The sequence below is a fragment of the Nematolebias whitei genome, chromosome 17, assembly GCF_014905685.2.
Source record: "Nematolebias whitei isolate Nwh7 chromosome 17, NemWhi1, whole genome shotgun sequence".
NCBI classification, from domain to species: Eukaryota; Metazoa; Chordata; class Actinopteri; order Cyprinodontiformes; family Rivulidae; genus Nematolebias; species Nematolebias whitei.
The window spans coordinates 8,358,402-8,381,379 of NC_056514.1; the positions used below are offsets into that span (position 1 = coordinate 8,358,402).

Genomic DNA, 22,978 nt, shown 5'->3' on the forward strand with positions numbered 1-22,978 from the left:
CCTTCTTGAGCATGTGATCAGCTGGTTTTGGTTGTCAGCAGCAAACTGGTTGATCCACTCTGAGAAGGTGCTATTTAAGAGACTGAGCTGAAAACAGCACCTCAGACTGAAGAAGTCTCTCGGACGAGAGACGAAACGTTTCTACATTTTTTGTTGTTTTTCTTTGTTATGGGTTTTTTTGAATGTCCAGAGGACCAGATTTAAATTTTTTAGGTGTTGTAAAGAGTTTCATGTTTGAGTCCAAATGGCAGTCTTGGAGAATTGGAGAACCAGAGCCTACAATATGTTTGCAAATCCTCATGCACCAACTAGTTCAAACATTTGGCCACTGTAACAGCTGTGCAAGTACACCCACAATGTGACCCCTATCATTCTCCCAACAAGGGCTTCTAATGATGTCTCATGAGTCAGCCAAGCATCCTTTGTGTCTACCTGGATGATTGAGCATGAACTTTGTTCACCCATTGTTCTAACTGTTAAGTTTACAGCAGTTACCTGACAACACTATAGCTCTACTTGTCATTACTCCACGTATACCCTGTTACTTACAGGTCTTTCTTGAAATTGAGTCCTCGTGACTCAATGAGACTTACCTGTATAAATAGAGGTTGAATTTTAAAAAAAGCCCTATCATGCCTGTGCTAGACTTCCCAGTTCTTAGCAAAATCAATCATTCCAATCTCTGTGGTTGTGGACCAAAGTAAATCAAAGCTGGACCATTCCTTTCAGGGGACCAACTTTTTATGTCAGTGTGTGTATTTCAAATGAGTATGTGTTTCCAAACTGTAAACTAAAAACCTTTTTGAACTAAAAGCTCATTGTACCAGAAGGCTAGCTTAAGATAGCAGAATGGTAGCTAAAAGTAGCAAAATCCTGTTTCAAAACAAAGTTTTAAAAAAGCTAGTGAAAACTTGAATGACCAAAAAGCTAGCTATATCTAAAGTAGCAAAATGGTAGCTAAAAATTAAAAGTGGCTTAAAACAAAAACAGGCTGAAGCAGATTTTGAAGAAAACTGAATGAAGTGATCTCAATGTATTTGAAAAGGAAAATTGTGTATTGTGTAAATATTTGTAAAGTAAAAAATCTGTTTGTATAATTTGTTACAGTCCAAAAAACATTCAAAACAAACTATTAAGAACAATATCCTGATGCTGCTCAGTAATCCAGGTAGATAAATCTAACAAGGTTAAGTCGGGTCCTCTGGATGGATTCTTCTTGATTCTTCTTGTTTCATCAATATTAAGAAAAATTGTTTTAGCTTGTGCACTGCTGGAGCGTTTGTGTCCCATGTCACAGATTAAACCTGAATATATCCAAACTTCTCTCCACCTATCGTGTACAGGCTGCATTGCACGGACTGTTAGCTCACCAAATCAGCATCTCCTTCGATCCGAGGACGTGGTGAGCTGCTGCCTGGACCTCAGCATTCCCAGCATCTCCTTCAGGATCAACGGCCAGCCGGTTCAGGGCATGTTCGAGAACTTTAACTCTGACGGCCTTTTCTTCCCAGTGGCCAGCTTCTCTGCAGGAGTCAAGTCAGTGCTTAAAAAAAAAAAAAAACATTCACACAAGATAATAAAACTGATGACTGTTCTTTATTTTATGTGAGCGCCAAACGGAAAATCTGAAAAGTTTGTACAACCAGATGATCTTGGCTTTTTCGACCAACAGTCAGCCAGTGTATAAAACTGTAATAAAACCGGAGCAGGCGTAGCATTTCTTTAAATAAAGCAAATCACCTGCCTCCTTTCATGCCAGAGTTTTAGACAAAAATTGTCTTGTGCTGAGAAAGGATAGAGTTCAAGCCATTTTGGTCAAACCTAAATCTCATTATTGCAGTGCTTCTCAATTATTTTACTATTGTCCCTCCCTCCCCACCACCACCCCCTACCCCCCCCCCCACCCCCAGAAAGAAGTAAACCTTTCGCCCCCCCCCCCAACTCTCCGGCGCAACTGTAAATAGTATGTCTTTAAAATTGTTATAAGTACACCGCTGCCTAACATTGTGTCCTTATTAACATTAAAGAAAAAAAGAATATAGATCAACTTATAGCGAAGAATAAATTTATTAACTGTTATTTTTAGTCTGTAACAGAAACAACTTACAGTGCATCAATTTGCCTGAAAAAAAAAAATCATTTTTTAAACTGTAAACATTTTGGTCCATTTGATACTGAAAAATAAATTTAAATATAATGAATAAATAAATTAAATTTGATCAGCAACATTTTAACTCAGGAGTGTTATATAAAACACTTTGACCTAAAAAAATTGAATAAAACAATTTGTGCTGATTTTTTTTAAATCAAAATGAGGAAGTAAGGATCAATGAGCACACTCATCGATAAACAAATTGTCAACATGAAAGAAGAAAGAGGGGACAGGTAACCCTCTCGCTTTGAGTTTACTCTTTGTCGCATGCTGTGTGTGACAAACGTCCAGAGCTTCATAAAACAGCAGCTTAACTGAGGAGGTGAATTTATTTTGTTAGCAAAGAATAGAGTCCTAACATTTATTAAACATTACTTCTGTAAATTGTGCTTTGACAAACTTATCAATAAAACTAAAACATTTTGTCAACACAAAAGAGTAAAGAGGGGGCAGGTGTCGCTCTCGCTTGAGTTTACTCTTTGTTGCATGTGCACTGTGAGTGACGTCCAGAGCTCATGGACATAAAAACAGCAGCGGAGGACGGAGGAGGTGACGGTCAGACTTTATTTATCATGTCAGCAGCAGAGGGGAGAGACACGGTTCATGCATGGCTCCAAAACGACAAGGCAGCCATATTTGTTCATAACTTTATTATTAGGAACGCACGCTACAAAATGAGAATAGTGAAAAAAAAAAAAAACTACTCCCTGCAGCAAAAAGAGCATGTTTTCTAGGGTCACATGTGCGCCCCCCCCCCCCCCCTTTTCCCCCCCCCCCAGGGGGGCGCGCCCCACTATTTGAGAAGGACTGCATTATTGCAAGATCTTGCAAGAAGTAGTAGGTTATTAAGTATTGAAGAGGACTCTCAGCTACTACTACACAAAGCTTTAGCTTAGTATAAGTAAAAGTGACAGATTTATAGCTCTATTTTATAACGTCATTTTGCTGTGGCGGCCAGTTGAATTGGACTGACTGCAACGACTAATCAGGTGTATTTGAACAGCCAATGATTACTTCCTGGGAGCCTTCTTAAAATTAATCCAGTAGTTCATGAAATGTTTTGCTAACAGACAGACAAAGTTAACTTTAAATGGAAAACTTTTAAAAATTCTTGCATGATAAGTTGGTGCTCATAGTTTGTGTTTAGAGTAACTCTTAGCTACTACCACACCTAACTTTAGCACAATTATTATAAGGTTGTCTGAGTTACAGCTGTTTTTGTGTTTGATAAGGATGATAGGGTCTTTGGTGGTGACTTCAAACACACATTGAACGGCATCAAACAGCTTTCCATAATCTTATGAACCTTCGCTAAATTATATGATTGATTGATTTGATTAATATAGATTGATTTCTGATACATTGTTGTGTCATGTATCACACTGCAGAGTGCGTTTTCTCCTTGGTGGTCGTCACGGAGAATTCAAATTCCTCCCTCCTGCTGGCTATGCTCCCTGCTATGAGGCTGTGTTGCCCAGGGAGAAGCTAAAACTGGATGCTAGTCAGGACCAGAATGCAGCCAGGGACCTGCTTGGACCAACGATCACCCTGAGCCAGGCAGCCTTCACCCCCACACCTGTGGACACCAGCCAGGTAGAGACTATAGGACCTTAAATTCTTATCATCGAACAAGACAAAGTCTCTGAGCTGAAGGCAGCTAGACTTCATGTCTTGTGTCTTTAACTTCACTTGTCATCTGAAAGACTTCCTCGGGGTTTTGGATGAGAGGTTGGCAGAGGTCTGCAGACAGCTGCAGACAGCTGCAGAGTCTGTTGAGGAGGCAGGCAGATGGAGGCAGTTTTCAGAGAGTGGTGGTCATCTTAGACTGGTCGACTTCTAAATTTATTAAGGTATAGATATCCATCCATCCTCCTTCCTGAAGGTTTGAATAACACGTACTAATGTGTGTGTGTGTGTGTGTGTGTGTGTGTGGGGGGGGGGGTAATAAACATGGCCGCCTCTCAACAGCTAATGATAAAGTTCGATGAAGAATGCCAGATAAGGTGTAGAGCTCAGAGTATGTTTTGTAACATGTGACTGTCTTTAGCTCTAGTCGCACAGGATTAGTTTTACCTAGGGACCACATGTAATAAATAAATTACTCCCCAACATCTGCTTTTTATGTGGTGCATTCACACTGGATAACCAAAGCCTGAGATTTAGCTGAAATTTACGGACTTCTTCCAGACATGATGTTAATGTGCTGCAAGTTGTGTTAAGCTCAGACGGACAACCTGTCACCGGTCACGTGCATCCGCTGACCAGCTGGTTGAAATAGACTTGCGACCTGTCCAGGGTGTCCCCCACCTCTCGTACAGTGATGGCTGGACATGGGCACCAGCAACCCCCCGCTACCCGAAAAAGAAGAAGTGGGTAAATATAATGGATTGATGGATGGATGCGTGCGTCTCCATGCCTGCTGTCATCTGTGGTGAAGGAATAGTAGCAGCATCTACAAAAGCTGAAGCGAGCAGCTCGTTCATTTAAAATAGTCTTGTTTTATTTGTTTTATATTTTTCTAAATGATTTTGCTTAAAGGCAACGGTGGCGCAACTGGTAGAGCTGCTGCCTCTCAGCGAGAAAGTCCCCGGTTCAAATCCCGGTCCGGAGGTCTTTCTGGGTGGAGTTTGCATGTTCTCTCCGTGCATGCGTGAGTTTTCTCCAGGTACTCCAGTTTCCTCCCACAGACCAAAAACATGCATGTTAGACTGATTGGTAACTCTAAATTGTCTCTAGGTGTGAGTGAGAGAGTGAATGGTTGTTTGTCTCTATGTGGCCCTGTGATTGACTTGCGACCCGTCCAGGGTGTACCCCGCCCCTCGCACAGTGATTGCTGGACATGGGCACCAGCAACCCCCGTGACCCAAAATGGAATAAGCGGGTAAAGATAATGGATGGATTTTTACTTTACAAATTACTGACATGGCCGATTCACTTGAGATTAACAACACAGACAATCTCTGTAGTTATTACAAATAGCATGTAGGTAAAAGGTAAAACTAATCCCGTGCGAATAGGACTTATGTTTATGCCCCACTCACCTACGTTCATATTCAGATACGAACGTTGTTCAGCTGTGCAGAGATGAACCAAACATTCTGTGTCTTAGACGAGGGAAGGAGTTTCATATTAGCTAATGTAGCCTTCTGTCATTTTTGAGAAACAGTTGTTTTGGAGGCCTGGAAAACAATATAATAAAACAGGCGCTTGTTTGGCGAGTCAACAGCTTAGTCTGGACAAAACCTTTCTGTTCTACAATTGATGTTCCATCTGATAAGAACCTGCTCATGGCAGGGCAATGGCTGACATGTTGAAGGGTAAAGTCCAGACAAAAAGTGATCCAGTAGCCATCCAGATTGGGGACTGGGCACTGGATTAACAGTCCTGTCTCTGGAAAGGTACATAGAAAAACTTGATTAAGTGGAAACCTGCCAATAGCAGATTCATCACGATCAGGCAGAGTGAAACAGATCTGTACAACAATCGTCTTATTATATTGTATTGCCAATGAATGAGAGCCCATTAAGGAGGATTTTGTGGGGAATGGTATCGAAGGCCATACTCAAATCAAGTAGGATGAAGAGGGAAAGTACATCAGAATCTGCTGCCATAATATGAGTATTAGTGATTTTCAGGAAAGCAGTTTCTGTGCTACGACAAGGGCAGAAACCCGACTGGAATGGTTCATAAACACTGTTTTGAATTAAATGAGAATAGAGTTGCACAGTGTGCGGTAATGTATAAATAATGTAACAACTATAGGTATCTATTTGTCAAAATATCATTTAAAAATGACCAAACAATACCTTCTATCTCAAAACTGAGAAGCAAAAATATATTTTTTGATTTTGTCCCTTCTAAGTGAATCAGAACTAAATGATAGACAATCTACACCAACCATCTATCAGAACAACTTATAAATGCTGCTTTTGTATATTGCTTGTTGGGCTTGTGTTTTCATGTTTAGATTGTTCTACCACCTCACCTGGAGAGAATCAGGGAGAAACTTGCAGAGAACATCCATGAACTGTGGGTGATGAACAAGATCAAACTAGGCTGGACATATGGCACTGTGAGTATGAGACACGCGCCTCTCTACATTTACAGCAAATTAATATTTCATTACAACAACACTGTATATATACTGTAACACTGTATATAACACATAAAAGGCAGCCTGGTTTAAATGACAAATAAATAAAAATTAAGTAAAAAGTGTTTAAAGCAGTCTTTAAAGTGAAATGCTAGGAGAACAAAATCACAAGACTAATTCTGACCCAGATAAATAACGACTGAAATCAGTGATGTGAATGTTGTACTGATAAAAAAAGGGATGTGACTGCTAAATATGAAAATTATGTAGCAAATAAAAAATGCAAATGTTTATGAAAGCCAAAAACAAGACTCAGTGAAAAGAACAAAGAAAAAGCTTCACCAAAGACAACAGGAATTAAAATAATTTAGAGATTATAATACGTAAGCTAACAAAATAGGAGTAAATAAGACAAATTAAATGCTCTGTGAAAATACTGAATGACTACTGAAATTTGTTGAAAAATAAATTAATTTAATTGTTTAAGTTAAAACAAACTAAACTGAAGGGAAAATCAGCAAAACTGTAACTAAAAACCTAAAGTGCCAAAACTATTGCTAAACACTTAAAATAGCAAAACCTTAGCTAAAAGCTGAAAGTTGCCATATTGAAACTAAAGTTGAAAGTAGTAAAACAATAGTTAAAATTTTAAATGAGCAACACTTCATCAAAAACTATTTGCATCACAGCTAAAAGATCAAATTAGCAAAGCTGAAACTAAAAGCACAAACTATCAAAGTAGTAGCTAAACGCTAAATATAGCTAAATCAGTAGCCAAAAGATAAAACAAATTTTACAAATAGAGAAATTGCATTTCCTGTGAAAATGCAGTGTAAATGCTTATTGCTGAATAACTTGTTGAAAAACAGCTGAGATTAGCTAAAAAAACATGCTGAATTGTAGCTGAAATGAAAGAACAAGTCTTAATTAGCAAAAAAAAGTAGACAGAATACATTTTTGCTGAATTAGGTATAAATTAACAGAAATGAGCACAAAAATTAGAAAATTAGCAAAAAAAATATCTGAAATGGGCAAAAAATAGCTGAAACGTAGCTGAAAAGGCAGAAATGTACTGTAAATGGATTGCACATATTTAGTGCCTTTCTGTCTTATGGAGACACTCAAAGCGCTTTACACTACAATCTGTGTCCTCATTTACCCATTCATACAGCACTCTACTAGATCTCCATCCATCCATCCATCCATTTTCTTCCGCTTATCTGGGGTCGGGTCGCGGGGTAGCAGCTAAGTAGGGAGGCCCAGACTTCCCTCTCCCCAGCCACTTGGGCCAGCTCTTCCGGGGGAATCTCGAGACGTTCCCAGGCCAGCTGAGAAACATAGTCCCTGCAGCGTGTCCTGGGTCTTCCTCTGGGCCTCCTTCTGGTGGGACATGTCTGGAACACCTCACCAGGGAGGCATCCAGGAGGCATCCTAAACAGATGCCCAAGCCACCTCAACTGGCTCCTCTCGACGTAGAGAAGCAGCGGCTCTACTCTGAGTCCCTCTCGGATGATCGAGCTTCTCACCCTGTCTCTAAGGGAGAGCCCAGACACCCTGCGGAGAAAATTCATTTCGGCCGCTTGTATCCGAGATCTCATTCTTTCGGTCACAACCCAAAGCTCGTGACCATAGATGAGGGTGGGAACGTAGATCGATTGGTAAATTGAGAGCTTCACCTTTTGACTCAGCTCTCTCTTCACCACGACAGACCTGTACAGTGCCCGCTTCACTGCAGATGCTGCACCTATCCGTCTATCGATCTCACGCTCCATTTTTTCCCTCATTCGTGAACAAGACCCCAAGATACTTGAACTCCTCCACTTGGGGTAGGACCTCCTCCCTGACCCAGAGAGGGCACTCTACCCTTTTCCGGCTCAAGACCATGGCCTCGGATTTGGAGGAACTGATCTTCATCCCGGCCGCGTCGCATTAGGCTGCGAACCGCTCCAGCGAAAGCTGTAGATCACGATCTGATGAAGCCAATAAGACCACATCATCTGCAAAAAGCAGAGACGCAATTCTAAGGCCACCAAAACGGATCCCCTCAACACCTTGGCTGCGCCTAAAAATTCTGTCCATAAAAGTTATGAACAGAATCGGTGACAAAGGGCAAACTTGGCGGAGTCCAACTTTCACCGGGAACAAGCCCGACTTACTGCTGGCAATGCGGACCAGGCTCTGACACCGGTCATACAGGGACCTAACAGCCCGTATCAAAGGGCCCGGTACCCCATACTCCCAGAGTATCCCCCACAGGGTTCACTGAGGGACGCGGTCAAACGCCTTCTCCAAGTCCACAAAGCACATGTAGACCGGTTGGGCAAACTCCCACGCACCCTCTAGGACCCTGCTGAGAGTGTAGAGCTGGTCCAGTGTTCCACGGCCAGGACGAAAACCGCACTGCTCCTCCTGAATCCGAGATTCGACTATCCGATGGACCCTCCTCTCCAGAATCCCCGAATAGACCTTACCAGGGAGGCTTAAGAGCGTGATTCCCCTGTAGTTGGAACACACTCTACGGTCCCCGTTTTTGAATAGGGGGACCACTACCCCGGTCTGCCAATCCAGGGGAACTTCCCCCGATGTCCACGCAATATTACAGAGTCGCGTAAGCCAACACAACCCTACAACATCCAGAGCCTTAAGGAACTCTGAGCGAATCTCATCCACCCCTGGGGCCCTGTCACCGAGGAGCTTTTTAACCACCTCGGTGACCTCAGCACCAGAGACTGGAGGGCCCGACCCAGAGTCCCCAGGCTCAACTTCCTCAGTGGAAGACGTGCCAGTGGGATTGAGGAGGTCTTCAAAGTATTCCGCCCACCGACCCACAACATCCTGAGTTGAGGTCAGCAGCACACCACTCCCACTATAAACAGTGTTGGTGGCATACCGCTTTCCCCCCCGAGATGCTGGACGGTGGACCAGAATCACCTCAAAGCCATGCGGAAGTCATTCTCCATGGCCTCTCCGAATTCCTCCTATGCCCGAGTTTTTGCCTCAGCGACCACCCGAGCCGCATGTCGCTAGGACTGCCGGTACCCATCAGCTGCTTCCAGGGTCCCACAGGCCAAAAAGGCCCGATCGGACTCCTTCTTCAGCCTGACAGCATCCCTCACCGATGGTGTCCACCATCGGGTTCGAGGGTTGCCGCCGTGACAGGCACCGACAACCTTGCGGCCGCAGCTCCGGTAAGCCACCTCGACAATATAGGCATGAAACATGGTCCACTCAGACTCAATGTCCCCCACCTCCCTCGGAACAAGTTCGAACTTCTCCCGGGGGTGGGAGTTAAAACTCCATCTCACAGGAGACTCTGCCAGACGTTCCCAGCAAACCCTCACAATACGTTTGGGTCTGCCAGGTCTGACAAGCATCTTCCCCCACCATCGGAGCCAACTCACCACCAGGTAGTGATCAGTGGACAGCTCTGCCCCTCTCTTCACCCGAGTGTCCAAGACATGTGGCCGCAGAACAGATGAGACGATGACAAAGTCGATTATCGAACTGCGGCCTAGGGTGTCCTGGTGCCAAGAGCACATATGGACACCCTTATGCTTGAAAATGGTGTTCGTTATTGACAATCCATGACGAGCACAGGAGTTCAACAACAGAACACCACTCAGGTTCAGATCGGGGGGGGGGGGGGGGCGTTCCTCTCAACCACACCCCTCAAGGTCTCACTGTCATTGCCCACATGAGCATTGAAGTCCCCCAGCAGAACAAGGGAGTCCCCAGGAGGTGCACTTTCCAGTACCCCGTCCAAGGACTCCAGAAAAGGTGGATAATCCGAACTGCCGTTTGGTGCATACGCACAAACGACAGTCAGAACCCGTCCCCCCACACGCAGGCGGAGGGAGGCCACCCTCTCATTCACCGGGGTGAACCCCAACACACAGGCACCAAGATGGGGGGCAATAAGTATGCCCACTCCTGCTCTGTGCCTCTCACCAGGGGCAACTCCAGAGTGGAAGAGTGTCCAGCCCCTCTCAAGGAAACTGGTTCCAGAGCCAGAGCCATGTGTAGAGGTGAGTCTGACTATTTCTAGCCGGAACCTCTCAACCTCACACACCAGCTCAGGCTCCTTCCCCATCAGTGAGGTGACATTCCACCTCCCAATAGCCAGCTTTTTTGCTGAATTAGACTGAAAAAGTTGAAATGATTGCAACAAATGTGGAATTAGCTGTTAAAGCTAAAATTAGCATAAAACAGCTAAGTAGTAGCTGAAATGGCAGAAAAAGCTGAAAGGAGCATGACAAGCTGAAATTAGCAGATAGAAGTTAGAAGAACAAAAATGTTGTAGTTAGCAATAAAAAACAAACAAAAAAAACAAAAGGAGCACAAAACAGCTGAAAAAACAGCTGAAAGTAGCTGAAAGTAGCTGAAAAGAGTAAAAATTTTCACAAGGAAACTGAAAGACGCTGAACCAGAACAAAATGTGAAAGGAGCAGTAAAAGGTTGTAAACAGATCTAAAGATCTGAAGGAAGTAAAATGAGCTCAATTCATTTTCTATGACCAAAAAAGGGCAGAAAAGGCTAAATATTTCAAAAAGCTAAAGTTGCATCAATACTAAAAGTCACAGCAGGATTGTCCTGAAAGAGCTGAACGTTTTTGATTTATGATTTGTTGAAGTAGCTTGAAAACTGCGGGATGAGAATTGCGCCAAATAACGTACTGGAAAAAAAAAAAAGGATCACAGCGTTAATGCTTCATAAATATTCACACAGTTTAAACAGTACAAAAGTTCTAAATACTAAAAGGCACTGCACACTGTTCCTGATTGAGCAGAAGATTTTCATATATGAAGTGTAACATAGCACAACGTGTGCAGCAGTAGTCTGAGAGAAAAACGTGCACAAGAAATAAAAAAAAACTGAAAACAACAGTGTGAGTGTTCACAGAATAAAGAAGCAAGAATGAACCCAAGCAGACAACACACAGGAAGTGATCAGAACATCAAAAGCAAACAAAGGCAGATGTTCTGGACAGCTCATTCATGTACGTGCGTTCTCCTCTGCTCCTTTTTTAAATTGAGTGTATGTGTTCCAGGTGCGAGATGATACCAAGAGGCAGCACCCCTGTTTGGTGCAGTTTTCCAAGCTTCCTGAGCAAGAACGAAGCTACAACTTACAGATGTCCCTGGAGACTCTCAAGTAATTATCAAAGCAATTCAATGCAATTCAGTTTATTTATATAACACCAAGTCACAACAGAAGTCAACTCAGGGCATTGAACAGAAACATCTATATACATAAAAAGTCAGTAACATTATTTATCTGAGGAGCAGACTGAATAATCTTAACTTTGTCGCAGACTCTTCCTGGGCAAGCATGAAGGCAACAGTGGAAAGGAACAACTCCCAATGAACAGCATTTGATCTTTATAGCATTTTGCAGGTCACTGTCTGCTAGGAGTGCTTGTATGGAGATGGATGTCAGGCCCTCTTCAGTGCTTTTCCATTGACCTTCATATGAAGGATTATACTAACAAATCATAGGCCTCAGTTGTGCTGCCCTGTAGTAATCTCTAATGGAGGGAAGGCCCCACCCCCCTTTAACTTTTGCTAATTGTAACATTTTTAATCTAATCCTGGGTCTTTTACCTTGCCATATGTATCTAGACAGGATTTTGTACCATTTGTTAACCTTCCTACTATGTTAGGGTCCGTAGTGACCCATTTTAAATTTTAAATCATGATACTGTCTTTTAAATAATTTTTTTTGCATCAAGGCTTTTTGACTTTGTCTGGAACCTTTATTTAAATAAAAAATATATATATTTTTTTTCACTAAATTTAATTTTTATTTTTTATAGAACAACACGCACTTGCCGCGCTGGGGTCATTTGTGACCCAGTTATGGTATAAGACTATCAACCAATAATCAGTGTCAAAACTGAAATCATAAACACACTGTGACCTCACTAACTTTGTCATACATATGTTAGGGCCTTCTGTTTTTACCTGTTTGTCTACTTCACTGACCAAAACATCCCCATTTATCCGTACTACTTTTATTGATACTCATACTCTGCTCCCAAAAACTGAAAAAGTTCATCCAGCTGTAGATGCAGAGACATGTTGAGGCATGCCCATGTAAAGATAAGCCTACCTGGATAGCCATGCCCAATATGATAGGCAGACCTAGATAGACACACCCACCTGGGTGTGTCTCTACATGGGCATGTAGAGACATGTAGAAACAGACACTCCATTTTACCTAGAGCTTGGCTGCATACCAAAATGAAGAGAAGATTCACAGTACAAGAAGCTCTAGATCACATCCTTGCTGAAAATGATGCAGAGGACACACCTAGTGACACAGATGAGCCAGTTTCTGAGGAGGACGATGCTATTGAATATGAATCAGAGTACACAGACTCGTCGGATGAGGAGGGCACAGGTGCTGAAGCTGCTCCTGTAATTGAAACCTATAAATCCAAAAAGGGTAACATCACTTGGAGTGCGATTCCTCCTGTTTCACATGGCAGGGAAGCTGCTGAAAATGTTATGAAGATGACCCCTGGGATTACAAGGTTTGCTGTGACACGAGTAAGTGACATCAAGACATGCTTTGATTTGTTTATGCCATAGTCACTAAAGAAAGTCATCATTGCTATGACAAACCTCGAAGGGAAAAAAGTTCACGGTGACACTTGGAAAGACATTGATGAGGAGTGCCTGGATGCTTTTATTGGTGTTCTTCTTCTCGCTGGCGTGTACAGATCCAGCAATGAGGCCCTTACTAGTCTCTGGGATGTGTCCACAGGCAGGAGTATTTTCCGCGCAACAATGTCACTTCAGACCTTTCAAATGATCTCAAGAGTCCTCAGATTTGACAACAGAGATACTAGAGCACGGTCTGACAAGCTTGCTCCCATCAAAGACGTCTGGGATAGATGGGTGAAGCTCCTTCCACTGATGTTCAACCCAGGACCAGAGGTGACAGTGGATGAGCGTCTTCTCCCTTTCCGTGGAAAATGCCCCTTGCGGCAATACATGCCCAGTAAGCCAGGCAAATATGGCATAAAAATCTGGGCAGCCTGTGATGCGAAAACCAGCTATGCCTGGAATCTACAGATTTACACAGGCAAACTTGCAGCTGGCATCCCTGAAATCCCTGAAGCCTGAAATCATCCTGGACTACAATAAAAACAAATGAGGAGTGGACACCCTGGACAAGCTGACTGCCACCTACACTTGCCAGCGAATGACCAGGAGATGGCCAATGGTTGTATTTTACAACATCCTAGATGTGTCTGCATACAATGCATTTGTCTTGTGGACCCAGATTGACTTGGGGTGGAACGCCAAAAAAACCCACAAGCGGAGATTGTTCCTTCAGGGATGTTCCTTTAGAGATGTGTTCTAATACTTCTTAAAAAAACACTGTTTTGAGGGCATTTTTTGGCTGATTTAAGACGGGTCACAACTGACCCGTTCACATCATAAGTGCGTGTGGGATCTCGCCCCGTTAAAATGTGGTTGGCCTAATTCTATGGGTAGAGTTTGGAATAGATATAATATTTTTGGTAAAATACTAATTTTAATTGAGTCTATTCTTATCTGAAACACAAGTGTGGATCAGATTCCAATCAATCAATCAATCAATTTATTCACAATTCAACAAATTCATCATCAATTTACAAACACATTCTCTTACAACACTTACTATACAAGAGTGAAAAGGGAGCAGGAGGAAGAAAGTTTTGTATTCCATCTAGCTATATCAATAATTTTCTTTTGTATTAGTGAGTAATTGTGCTTTGATAGATCTGTGAGGCACTTTGTAATTATAACTCCTAGGTACTGTATATAATATATTCTGTTTGCCATGATAGATCATACTTTTCCTGATTTCTTCTGGAAGACTGTAATTGTATTTAAAATGTTGAGTTTTGCTTGTATTAATATTGTATCCTGATAAGACACCAAAGTGTTTAAACAACTGCATTAGTTTAGGTAGAGAGCTTGTTGGTTGTCCCAGAAAAATTAAAATGTCATCTGCATAGCAGGCCAGTTTTTTCTCTTTCCCATGAATATTAATTACCTTTATTTCATTGTTTTGTTTGGGTTAGTGGATCAGAGTTTAGAAAAGATGAGCCTAAGATTGGAACATCACCGGTTCGACCCCCGGGACCAACAACATCAAAATGTGGGTGGGAAAGGTGAAGCACCCACACCTGCCTCCACTCTCATTTGCCCCACTCTGGGCCCTTGAGCAAGGCCCTTAACCTCCACCATCTGCTCCACCTGGCGCCCTAGATAGCAGCTCTCTGCTCCACACAGAGGGCTGTGGTAGCTCTGTGGTCTGTGGCTGCACCAAGAAGGGCATCCGGCTTAAAAACAATTGGCAAGTTTTAGTGGGAGTTAGTTCGCTATGGCAACCTCTGAAGAAGGGAACAGCCGAAAGAAGAATAAATAAATACATTTAATTGTTTTGTCTTATATATTGAGCAAGTTTTTTTTCTCACTCACCCTCGAGCAAGACAGATGATTTCCTCCCTCTCCTGCCTTCCTCCTGCTTTGTGCTCTCTGTCCTGTGTATCTGTGTAGCTTCTATTTACACATTTTCCAAATTGTAAATTACTGATATGGATCTGGTCAGCTGGACTTTCAACGCAATTGATAAAAAAAATTTCAACCAAGCGACAGAGTGCTGGAGAACCTAGGTCTACCTCAATCCAAGGAGTTGGATTGTGGAATGGTCTAGAGAGTGATGTGAAAAATGCCAAGTCAATGTGTACATTTAAGAAAAAGATCAAAGCTGGATTGTTAAAAAAATATATATGAAGTAGCTTAGTGTGTGTTTTGTATTAGAATTAGAAAAATTAGAAAGAGTTATTCATTTTGTTCTGTTACTTGAAAATTATTATGTCTGAAATAATTGTTTGAAAAAAGGGGCAGATATAATAAGATTTTTTCTTCTTTCTGCTGCCTTTCATTTTAAATCTTTTGTATCCTTTTTTATATTGTTATGGAATTGTTTTGTACTTTTTTAAAATGAATAAACTATATACCATACCATACCATAGAACCCTCATGCCCCACTGAGACGCACGCAGCTGGGTACGTCATGGATCCGTGGGGAGAGTGGAAAATGCTGTGCCTTTTTGTGTTGTCTCAGGAGAATGTTGAAGATTTATACATCATTGGATTTATGATAGCAGGGTTTCTGCTTTTTGGCACTGAACAATACCTATGTTTTCAGCTATTAAGAAAGTCGGCAGCAGCAGTTTTGGCCATGGCAAAGCTGCCTACCTTATGTGAAGGATTAATTTGAGCTTCGAGCTCTCAGACTCAGCTCATTTACGAGCTCAATGGTACGATGTAAGCCATTTATGAGAATAGTAGGTCACTTTCAGCTTATGGAACTCGCCAGCATATTGGAGTCGACCTTGGAGAAAGCTAATAAGCACAAACCAGCAGAAAGCCCAAAAATGTGGCCATTTTGGATCATCGAAAGTACCAGCAGAACTCAAGGCTGATGAGAAAAACAGTCTGCCTGCACAAGAAACAACGGTGGCTTATCTGAATCTGGCCTCCCCGTTCTTATCAACTTATCAAATTGCTCCTGGGGATGTGTAAACTAGGATCTGCTCTATTCCCCCCCCCACCCACCCCCATGCAGACCAAATCTGTGTAGAACTCTATAAAGGAAACCCCAGTTCACCGGGTCAAACGTCTTTTCAGCATCAACACTAATTACCAGTGCGGCTATTTTTAGAGCTTTTTAAAGTGTTTTCTAAGGTCAGATGGCTGTGGAGGCCATCTTGAATTGGGTTTGCTCCAGAGGTTAATCAGTTATAGAGGGCCATCAAATTATTAGTTTTTAAAAGTTCCAATAAGATATGATGGTGCCAGGCAATATTTTGCTAACAGACAGACTGAGCTGATTCCAAATATGTAATGGCAAAATTTAAACAAAGATCATGCACAATACATTTGTATTCAAAAGATGTGTTAGGATTGTCTCTCACCTACAACCACACCAAAAGTTAAGCTAACATCTGTAAAACTGACTGGGTTGTAGCCATATTAATTTTTTTAGGGTTAGATGGCTGTGCATCCATCTTAAATTGGTTGCTTCCAAAATCAATCAGTTGTAGATGTCTGTCCAATCAGCACTTTTTGCACATTTCAAAATTATTTGTACTTTGGTTCATACAATGTTTGGCTAACACTTGAGCACATACATTGACAAAAACATTGCTCTGCATTCGCCTTTCAGCAATAAAATCAGGGGCTAATTGTAACAGTTTTAATGCTACATTATACTGACTGGTTGTTTGGATCAGTTAAACTGGATCTCCAGAACCAACTCTGGCTCTGTGGAACCTACTTTGTAGAGTCAGAGAATCTCCTTTGGCCGTACACCTAAAGACTGCCTCCCTGTGGTCTTTGCAGAGTTAAAGTCATGCTTTAAAAGACCTTCACACAGTTTTTGTTTAAATAAATGTAAGTGTGATAATGTGGGTGTGTTACAGGACTCTGCTTGCTTTGGGCTGTCATGTTGGATTACCAGATGAACATGCAGTAGACAAAGTCAAGAGCCTAATACTGCCACCAACGTAAGTCTCTTAACAGTCAACAAAAATAGTATAATGCAGAAATGGACTCTCAGGATGTAATGATGATCATTTGAGTTTTGAATATGCAAATAAAACAACTGATCAGATACTGTCAACTGTACATTATGTAAGATTATAGTACAATTTACACTGGCACATACTCAGTGCTTTATCTGATTAGACAGTTGTTCATCTTAATCTGTGCAGATATGAGTCATCCAGTGGTTACAAACCTGCTCCTTTGGATCTGAGTTACATCAAACTGACCCCCACCCAGGAAGCCATGGTGGATAAACTGGCTGAGAATGCACACAATGTCTGGGCAAGAGACCGTGTCCGCCAGGGCTGGACGTATGGCATTCAACAGGTATAGAAATAGAAGAGAGGAGTTACACTGTGCCCACTGAAAATATTTGGCTTTCAGCAATAACATTATGGCAAATATAAATTAAAATACATAACAAGATTTATACTCATGACCCATTGAGATTATGTACCAGTATACAACAGAAACAAATTATTTATTGGTACCTTTCCACAATAATAACAAAACAAAACACAACTAGTGTGACTGAATTAAAAACGCTTCAGTTATGTCTAAGGCCCAGAAACATCTCCCAAAAACTTCTCATCAACATGCACTTTGGGTCAATCTTTTCTGTCTTTTTATGTTTTCTCTCAACAGCAGTGTCCTCCTAAGCTTGCTTTCATGGAATCTATTATAATTCATAGTGTGATAAATGGTCTGATCAGAGAGGGATGTATCTCGACCCTCCTGAGCTCGTCAAACAGACTCTGCCTTATCTTTTATGCTCTATGTTCTGTTTGGTACACACAACCAAACCAAACCACCAAGTGGGTCTTTGTTCCTTTTAAATAGGCTGATAAAAAGCTGGAAGGCACCTAATACCACCCATCTGTTTGTTGTCCATCTCTTCGTCCATCAACTTTACCCGCTTTATTCCTTATATAAATTTCTTATATACGGGGGTCAATGTCTTGCAGTCACTGTGCGAGGCAGAGTACAGGTCTCCAGTCCATCACAGGATCACGTAGCAACAAATGAGACAAACATCCATTCACACTCTAACTGCAGAAGATGATCAAGTCAAGTTTGAGAGCCAACACAAAGAGGGAAAGAGGAAATGAAATGAACAAGTCCAAGGTGGTTCTTACAGTTGGAACTTTTTGTATCATTTATTTCTTTCAGGATATAAAGAACCGTAGGAACCCTCGTCTGGTTCCCTACAGTCTACTTGATGAGAGAACAAAAAAGTCCAACAAAGACAGTCTGAGAGAGGCTGTCAGGACACTGCTGGGATATGGCTACAACCTGGAAGCTCCTGACCAAGACCATGGTATTGATTCTGAGCATGTTCATAAAGTAGATTGTAGTTCTGAATTATTTTCTTCCTCACCTCATCTTCACTTCCTTCTTTGTTCCTTCACAGCATCTCAGTCTGATCACAGTAACATGTCTGATGAGAGATTCCGTATTTTCCGAGCAGAGAAGACCTACTCTGTAAATGCTGGGAAATGGTACTTTGAGCTTGAGGTAAAACAAAACTGAAACGCTTGTGATAGTACTATTCTGTGCTCTACATGTCTCAGAAGTCAGAACTAAGAGCTAGAAATAACCTCACACCAATGTTAACCATGCTGATTGACAGTGGGAAACCTCAAAGAATTCACAGATGAGGTTATCAGTAAGTTTTTAACAACATATGAAGCGTCAAACAAAACTATTCACCGATACTTGCTAAACAATTTGCCTCTGATTATCTGAGACAAACTTATAAAAGTGTAAATATATTTGCTTTTAAAAACAATTTATGTCCATTGAACTTCTTATTTTTGTCACATTAGAACTATAAACAAAGTATTTTACTTGGATTTGATCTGATGAACCAACACAATGTAATGCACAACTCGACTGTTTTTTGTTGCCCAGTATGTCAGTTCAGATGAGAGCTATTCAACTTCAGGTGCAAAAGGGTGAGATAAAATCTACCATGGGTTTCAGGGTCACAGGCAATATTTATCCACCGCCACTCAATGGTGGAACCCTAGACGTAGACTACGCTTGTCTGTGTTCATGTGGACACCAGTTATGTTTACATTAAGCACGTTTTATTTAAAATGAGATAATTAATGACTATTTAATGTCGACATCATCTGTCTGTTAGCAAAATATCTAATGAACCACTTGACCAATTTTAATGGCACTCACAGAAACTAAAGAAAGTCCCTGAATGTACATTTAATACTGTGTGCAATTTAGTGCCAGCTCAAGATGATCATTACAACCGACTCGTATGTTTTTGGGAAGCAAGTCATAACTGTATTTATACTTATTTTACTGTACTGTACGTGCTGGTGAAGATTCTCAGTCATCCAGGACATGATAAATTCAAAAAGCGTTCAATACAAAAACAACTGGACTTTACATTTAACAGAAGTTTCGCTCCTCATCCGAGGAGCTTTCTCAATTCAAAGAGCAGTGAGTGAGGGGTTCAGGTTATAAGGCTGAGTGAGATAAGACAAACACACACACATGTAGATTTGACAATTCCCACTTCAACACCTTAACAGTAGGGGTTTCTTAAGGTCTTTGTTACTCTTATTCACAGATGAGGCCACTCTGTTCCCATCAGGTGTGAAACTGGCTGGGAATCAGTCTTAAAGTTGCATTATATGTTTTTGAAAGTGGAAATCTGAGGCCCCCCTCCTCTGTTAAGAGATGGTTTTTGTAATGGGTCTGTATGGTTCAGCACAAAACCTGACTCAGAAAAATATTTAAAAATGTTTATTTTTCCAAAGGCGGCGTCTGGTGGATTCGGGCCTCGGTTCTGGTCCAATCTATAAAGACAGACAGGTTAGTGACTGCAAAGAGATTCTGAGGGCTGAGAGAGGAGGTGTGCACGTCACTAACCTTCTGGGGCAGGAGTTGGGCTGAGGCAGTAAACAATCCAGGGACGTAGCAGGGGTCGAGATCCAGGACCAGTGTGAGCAGGCAAAAAGATCCAAAAAGGAGAATCTGTGGTCGTTGTCAAAAAGGGGAGCAAGGTCGTACCGTGTAAACTGCAGGCGTGGTATCCAGACAAGGGCAAGACAAGGCGAGGAGTCGAGATCAAAGCTGTGGTCAAGAACAAAGAAACTATGGACGATGACTGCTGGATAATTTACTTGCTGTGAGGCTTTCAATAATCTGGCACCTTACTGTTCTTCTTCTTCTTCTTTTAATTTATTGGCGGATTGCAAACAGCTTTCAGGTGCATACCGCCACCTACTGAGCTAGAGTGTGCAACACATGACCTCTGTCCCTAAATTCTTTTTTTTATGTTAATGTTTTTCAAATATGTAACCAATGCTTTTCTTACATCTTTTATCTTATCCTTCTCCCCTTCATTTCCTAAAATTCCTCCTAAACTCCAAGCTCTCCCTGTCTCTTTGACTTTTCTTTTCAGTCTCTCCCTTTCTTCCGTATATTTAATGCAATCCATCAATACATGTTCCACACTTTCTGTTTCCCCACATTCCTCGCATCTATTGTTATTCCTTTTCCCCAATATGAACATTGTGTCATTAAGGAATGTGTGCCCCACCCTCAGTCTCATAAGTATCACCTCCTCTCTTCTACTTCTTTCTCTACACGTTGTTATTTTAACTGATTTTTGAATCCTGAATAATTTTCTTCCTTTCTTGTCCTCATTCCATCTCTTTTGCCATTTATTTAGTTCTTGTCTTTTAATAATTGATTTACCCTCTCCTTTCCCTAATGGAATATTAGCTGTTATTTCTCTTTTCAACGCTGCCTTGGCAAGATCATCTGCCCTTTCATTCCCTTCCACCCCTTCATGTGCTGGCACCCAACAAAAATGCACATCTATTCCTCCTCTGTGCAACCTAAATAATGCATGTTGAATTTCTAAAATGAGATCTTTCCTATTGTTTCCGTTTGACTTTATACTTTCTATTACCGCTTTTGAATCTGTGAATATTGCCACTCTATCTGGTCTAACCTCCTCAATCCATTCCAAACTAAAAATAACTGCCACCATCTCAGCCGTGAACACTGAAAGGTGATCTGTAATTCTTTTGATAATACTAACTTCAAATTCTGGTATGAAGACTCCTATTCCCACCCTTCCCTGATCGTTTTTTGATCCATCTGTATAGATTTCTAAGTAATTGGAATAATTTTCTTTAATATATCTGCTAGATTTCACCCCTATTTCATTACCTTTCCATTCTTTTTTCCATTCTAGTAATTTTTTGTCCACTTTACTTTCAGGGATTAGCCAGGGGCACCTTACTGTGGCAAGAGTTGAGCTTATAAGGGCTGGCACCAGGTGTAGAGCATAAGCACTGATTACTGTGATCAGGGAGGATCAGGCAGGCAGGCTGCACAGGGTTGATTGACAGGGGGAACTGGCCAGAGTAGAGCATAAACCCAAAAGCTGATCAGAGGAGCAGAACATGATAAATGTGTGGCAGGGGTCCAAACATGACAGTTTTTCTCTCTTTACATTAATTGCTTCCTTCACCCCCCTCTCAAACCATCTGTGTTCTCGGTCCAAAATGTGCACATTTTGGTCCTCAAAAGAGTGTCCCTTATCTGTGAGGTGGAGGTGAACAGCTGAGTCTTGTCCTGTGGAGCTGGCTCTCCTGTGTTGAGCCATGCGTCTGTGAAGAGGCTGTTTAGTTTCTCCAATGTAGAGGTCTGGACAGTCCTCGCTGCACTGGCCTGAAGTTTACAGAAAACCAACCCACACAGACCAGTATCTTCTGTTTGACTCCCACCATCCACTGGAACACAAACTCTCTGTCATCAGAACTTTACATCATCGGGCCGAACGCGTCCCCACGAAGACAGAAGGGAAGGAAAACGAAAAGAAACACATCCAAGAAGCTCTCCAAACATGTGGATATCCTAACTGGGCTTTTGTCAAGTCAGCGAGGAAATCTACTAAACACACCAATAAACAGAAAAAGGAGAACATCAGACGTAAAAACATTGTCATCCCTTATGTTGATGGAGTATCAGAGAAATTCAGAAGGATTTTCAACAAACACAACATCCCAGTACATTTCAAACCCAGCAGGACTCTCAGACAGAGGCTGATCCACCCTAAGGACAAAACACCCATACACAAACAGAGTGGTGTAGTGTATGCGGTCTAGTGCAGCGAGGACTGTCCAGACCTCTACATTGGAGAAACTAAACAGCCTCTTCACAGACGCATGGCTCAACACAGGAGAGCCAGCTCCACAGGACAAGATTCAGCTGTTCACCTCCACCTCACAGATAAGGGACACTCTTTTGAGGACCAAAATGTGCACATTTTGGCCCGAGAACACAGATGGTTTGAGAGGGGGGTGAAGGAAGCAATTTATGTTAAAAGAGAAAACCCATCTCTTAACAGAGGAGGAGACCTCAGATTTCAACTTTCAAAAACATAAAATGCAACTTTAAGACAGATTCCCAGCCATTTTTCACACTTGATGGGAACAGAGGGGCCTCATCTGTGAATTAGAGGAACAAAGACCTTAAGAAACCCCTACTGTTAAGGTGTTGAGGTGTGAATAGTCAAATCTACTTATGTGTGTGTATCTTATCTCACTCAGCCTTATAACCTGAACCCCTCACTCACTGCTCTTTGAACTGAGAAAGCTCCTCGGATGAGGAGCGAAACGTCTTCTCTTACAAATAAAGTCCAGTTGTTTTTGTATTGAACGTTTTTTGAACTGTACTGTATGACATCACTGCAGCCTTTAAATAGCAATGATGGGTTTTGAAATCATGGATTAAGTCACTTGTGCTTTGTAGCATTATGTCATATTTCTCACTTTCTGTTGTATTAAACATGTGGTAAAATGTCATTTTTGATAGTTAACCATGCTTACTACTGCTATACCCCTAGTATATCTGACTGTGCATTAAAGAAAACATTTGACCTACTGTTGCATCTGTAACTCAAATACTGAACTCTTCTACTTCCAGGTGTTAACAGCTGGAGAAATGAGGGTGGGTTGGGCAAGACCAGAATGTCTTCCAGACCAGGAGCTGGGATCTGATGACCAAGCCTTTGTGTTTGATGGCTTCAAGGTGTATGTCTGTAGTCACATCACAATAATTATCTTTTTCTGCCAAAGGCGAAAGTGT

At 41.7% G+C, this 22,978-nt stretch overlaps 1 protein-coding gene across 1 annotated transcript in view; it reads left to right on the plus strand.

Annotated features, from left to right (window-relative positions):
* The window catches only part of ryr2a (ryanodine receptor 2a (cardiac)), a 554,599-nt gene that overhangs the window by 134,632 nt on the left and 396,989 nt on the right, over positions 1–22,978 (plus strand). The window contains 9 exon segments of the mRNA XM_037691577.1: positions 1,344–1,536; positions 3,541–3,745; positions 6,120–6,224; positions 11,293–11,396; positions 16,729–16,812; positions 17,020–17,179; positions 18,023–18,170; positions 18,264–18,367; positions 22,817–22,921. Of these exon segments, the coding sequence (XP_037547505.1) occupies positions 1,344–1,536; positions 3,541–3,745; positions 6,120–6,224; positions 11,293–11,396; positions 16,729–16,812; positions 17,020–17,179; positions 18,023–18,170; positions 18,264–18,367; positions 22,817–22,921 (1,208 nt within the window).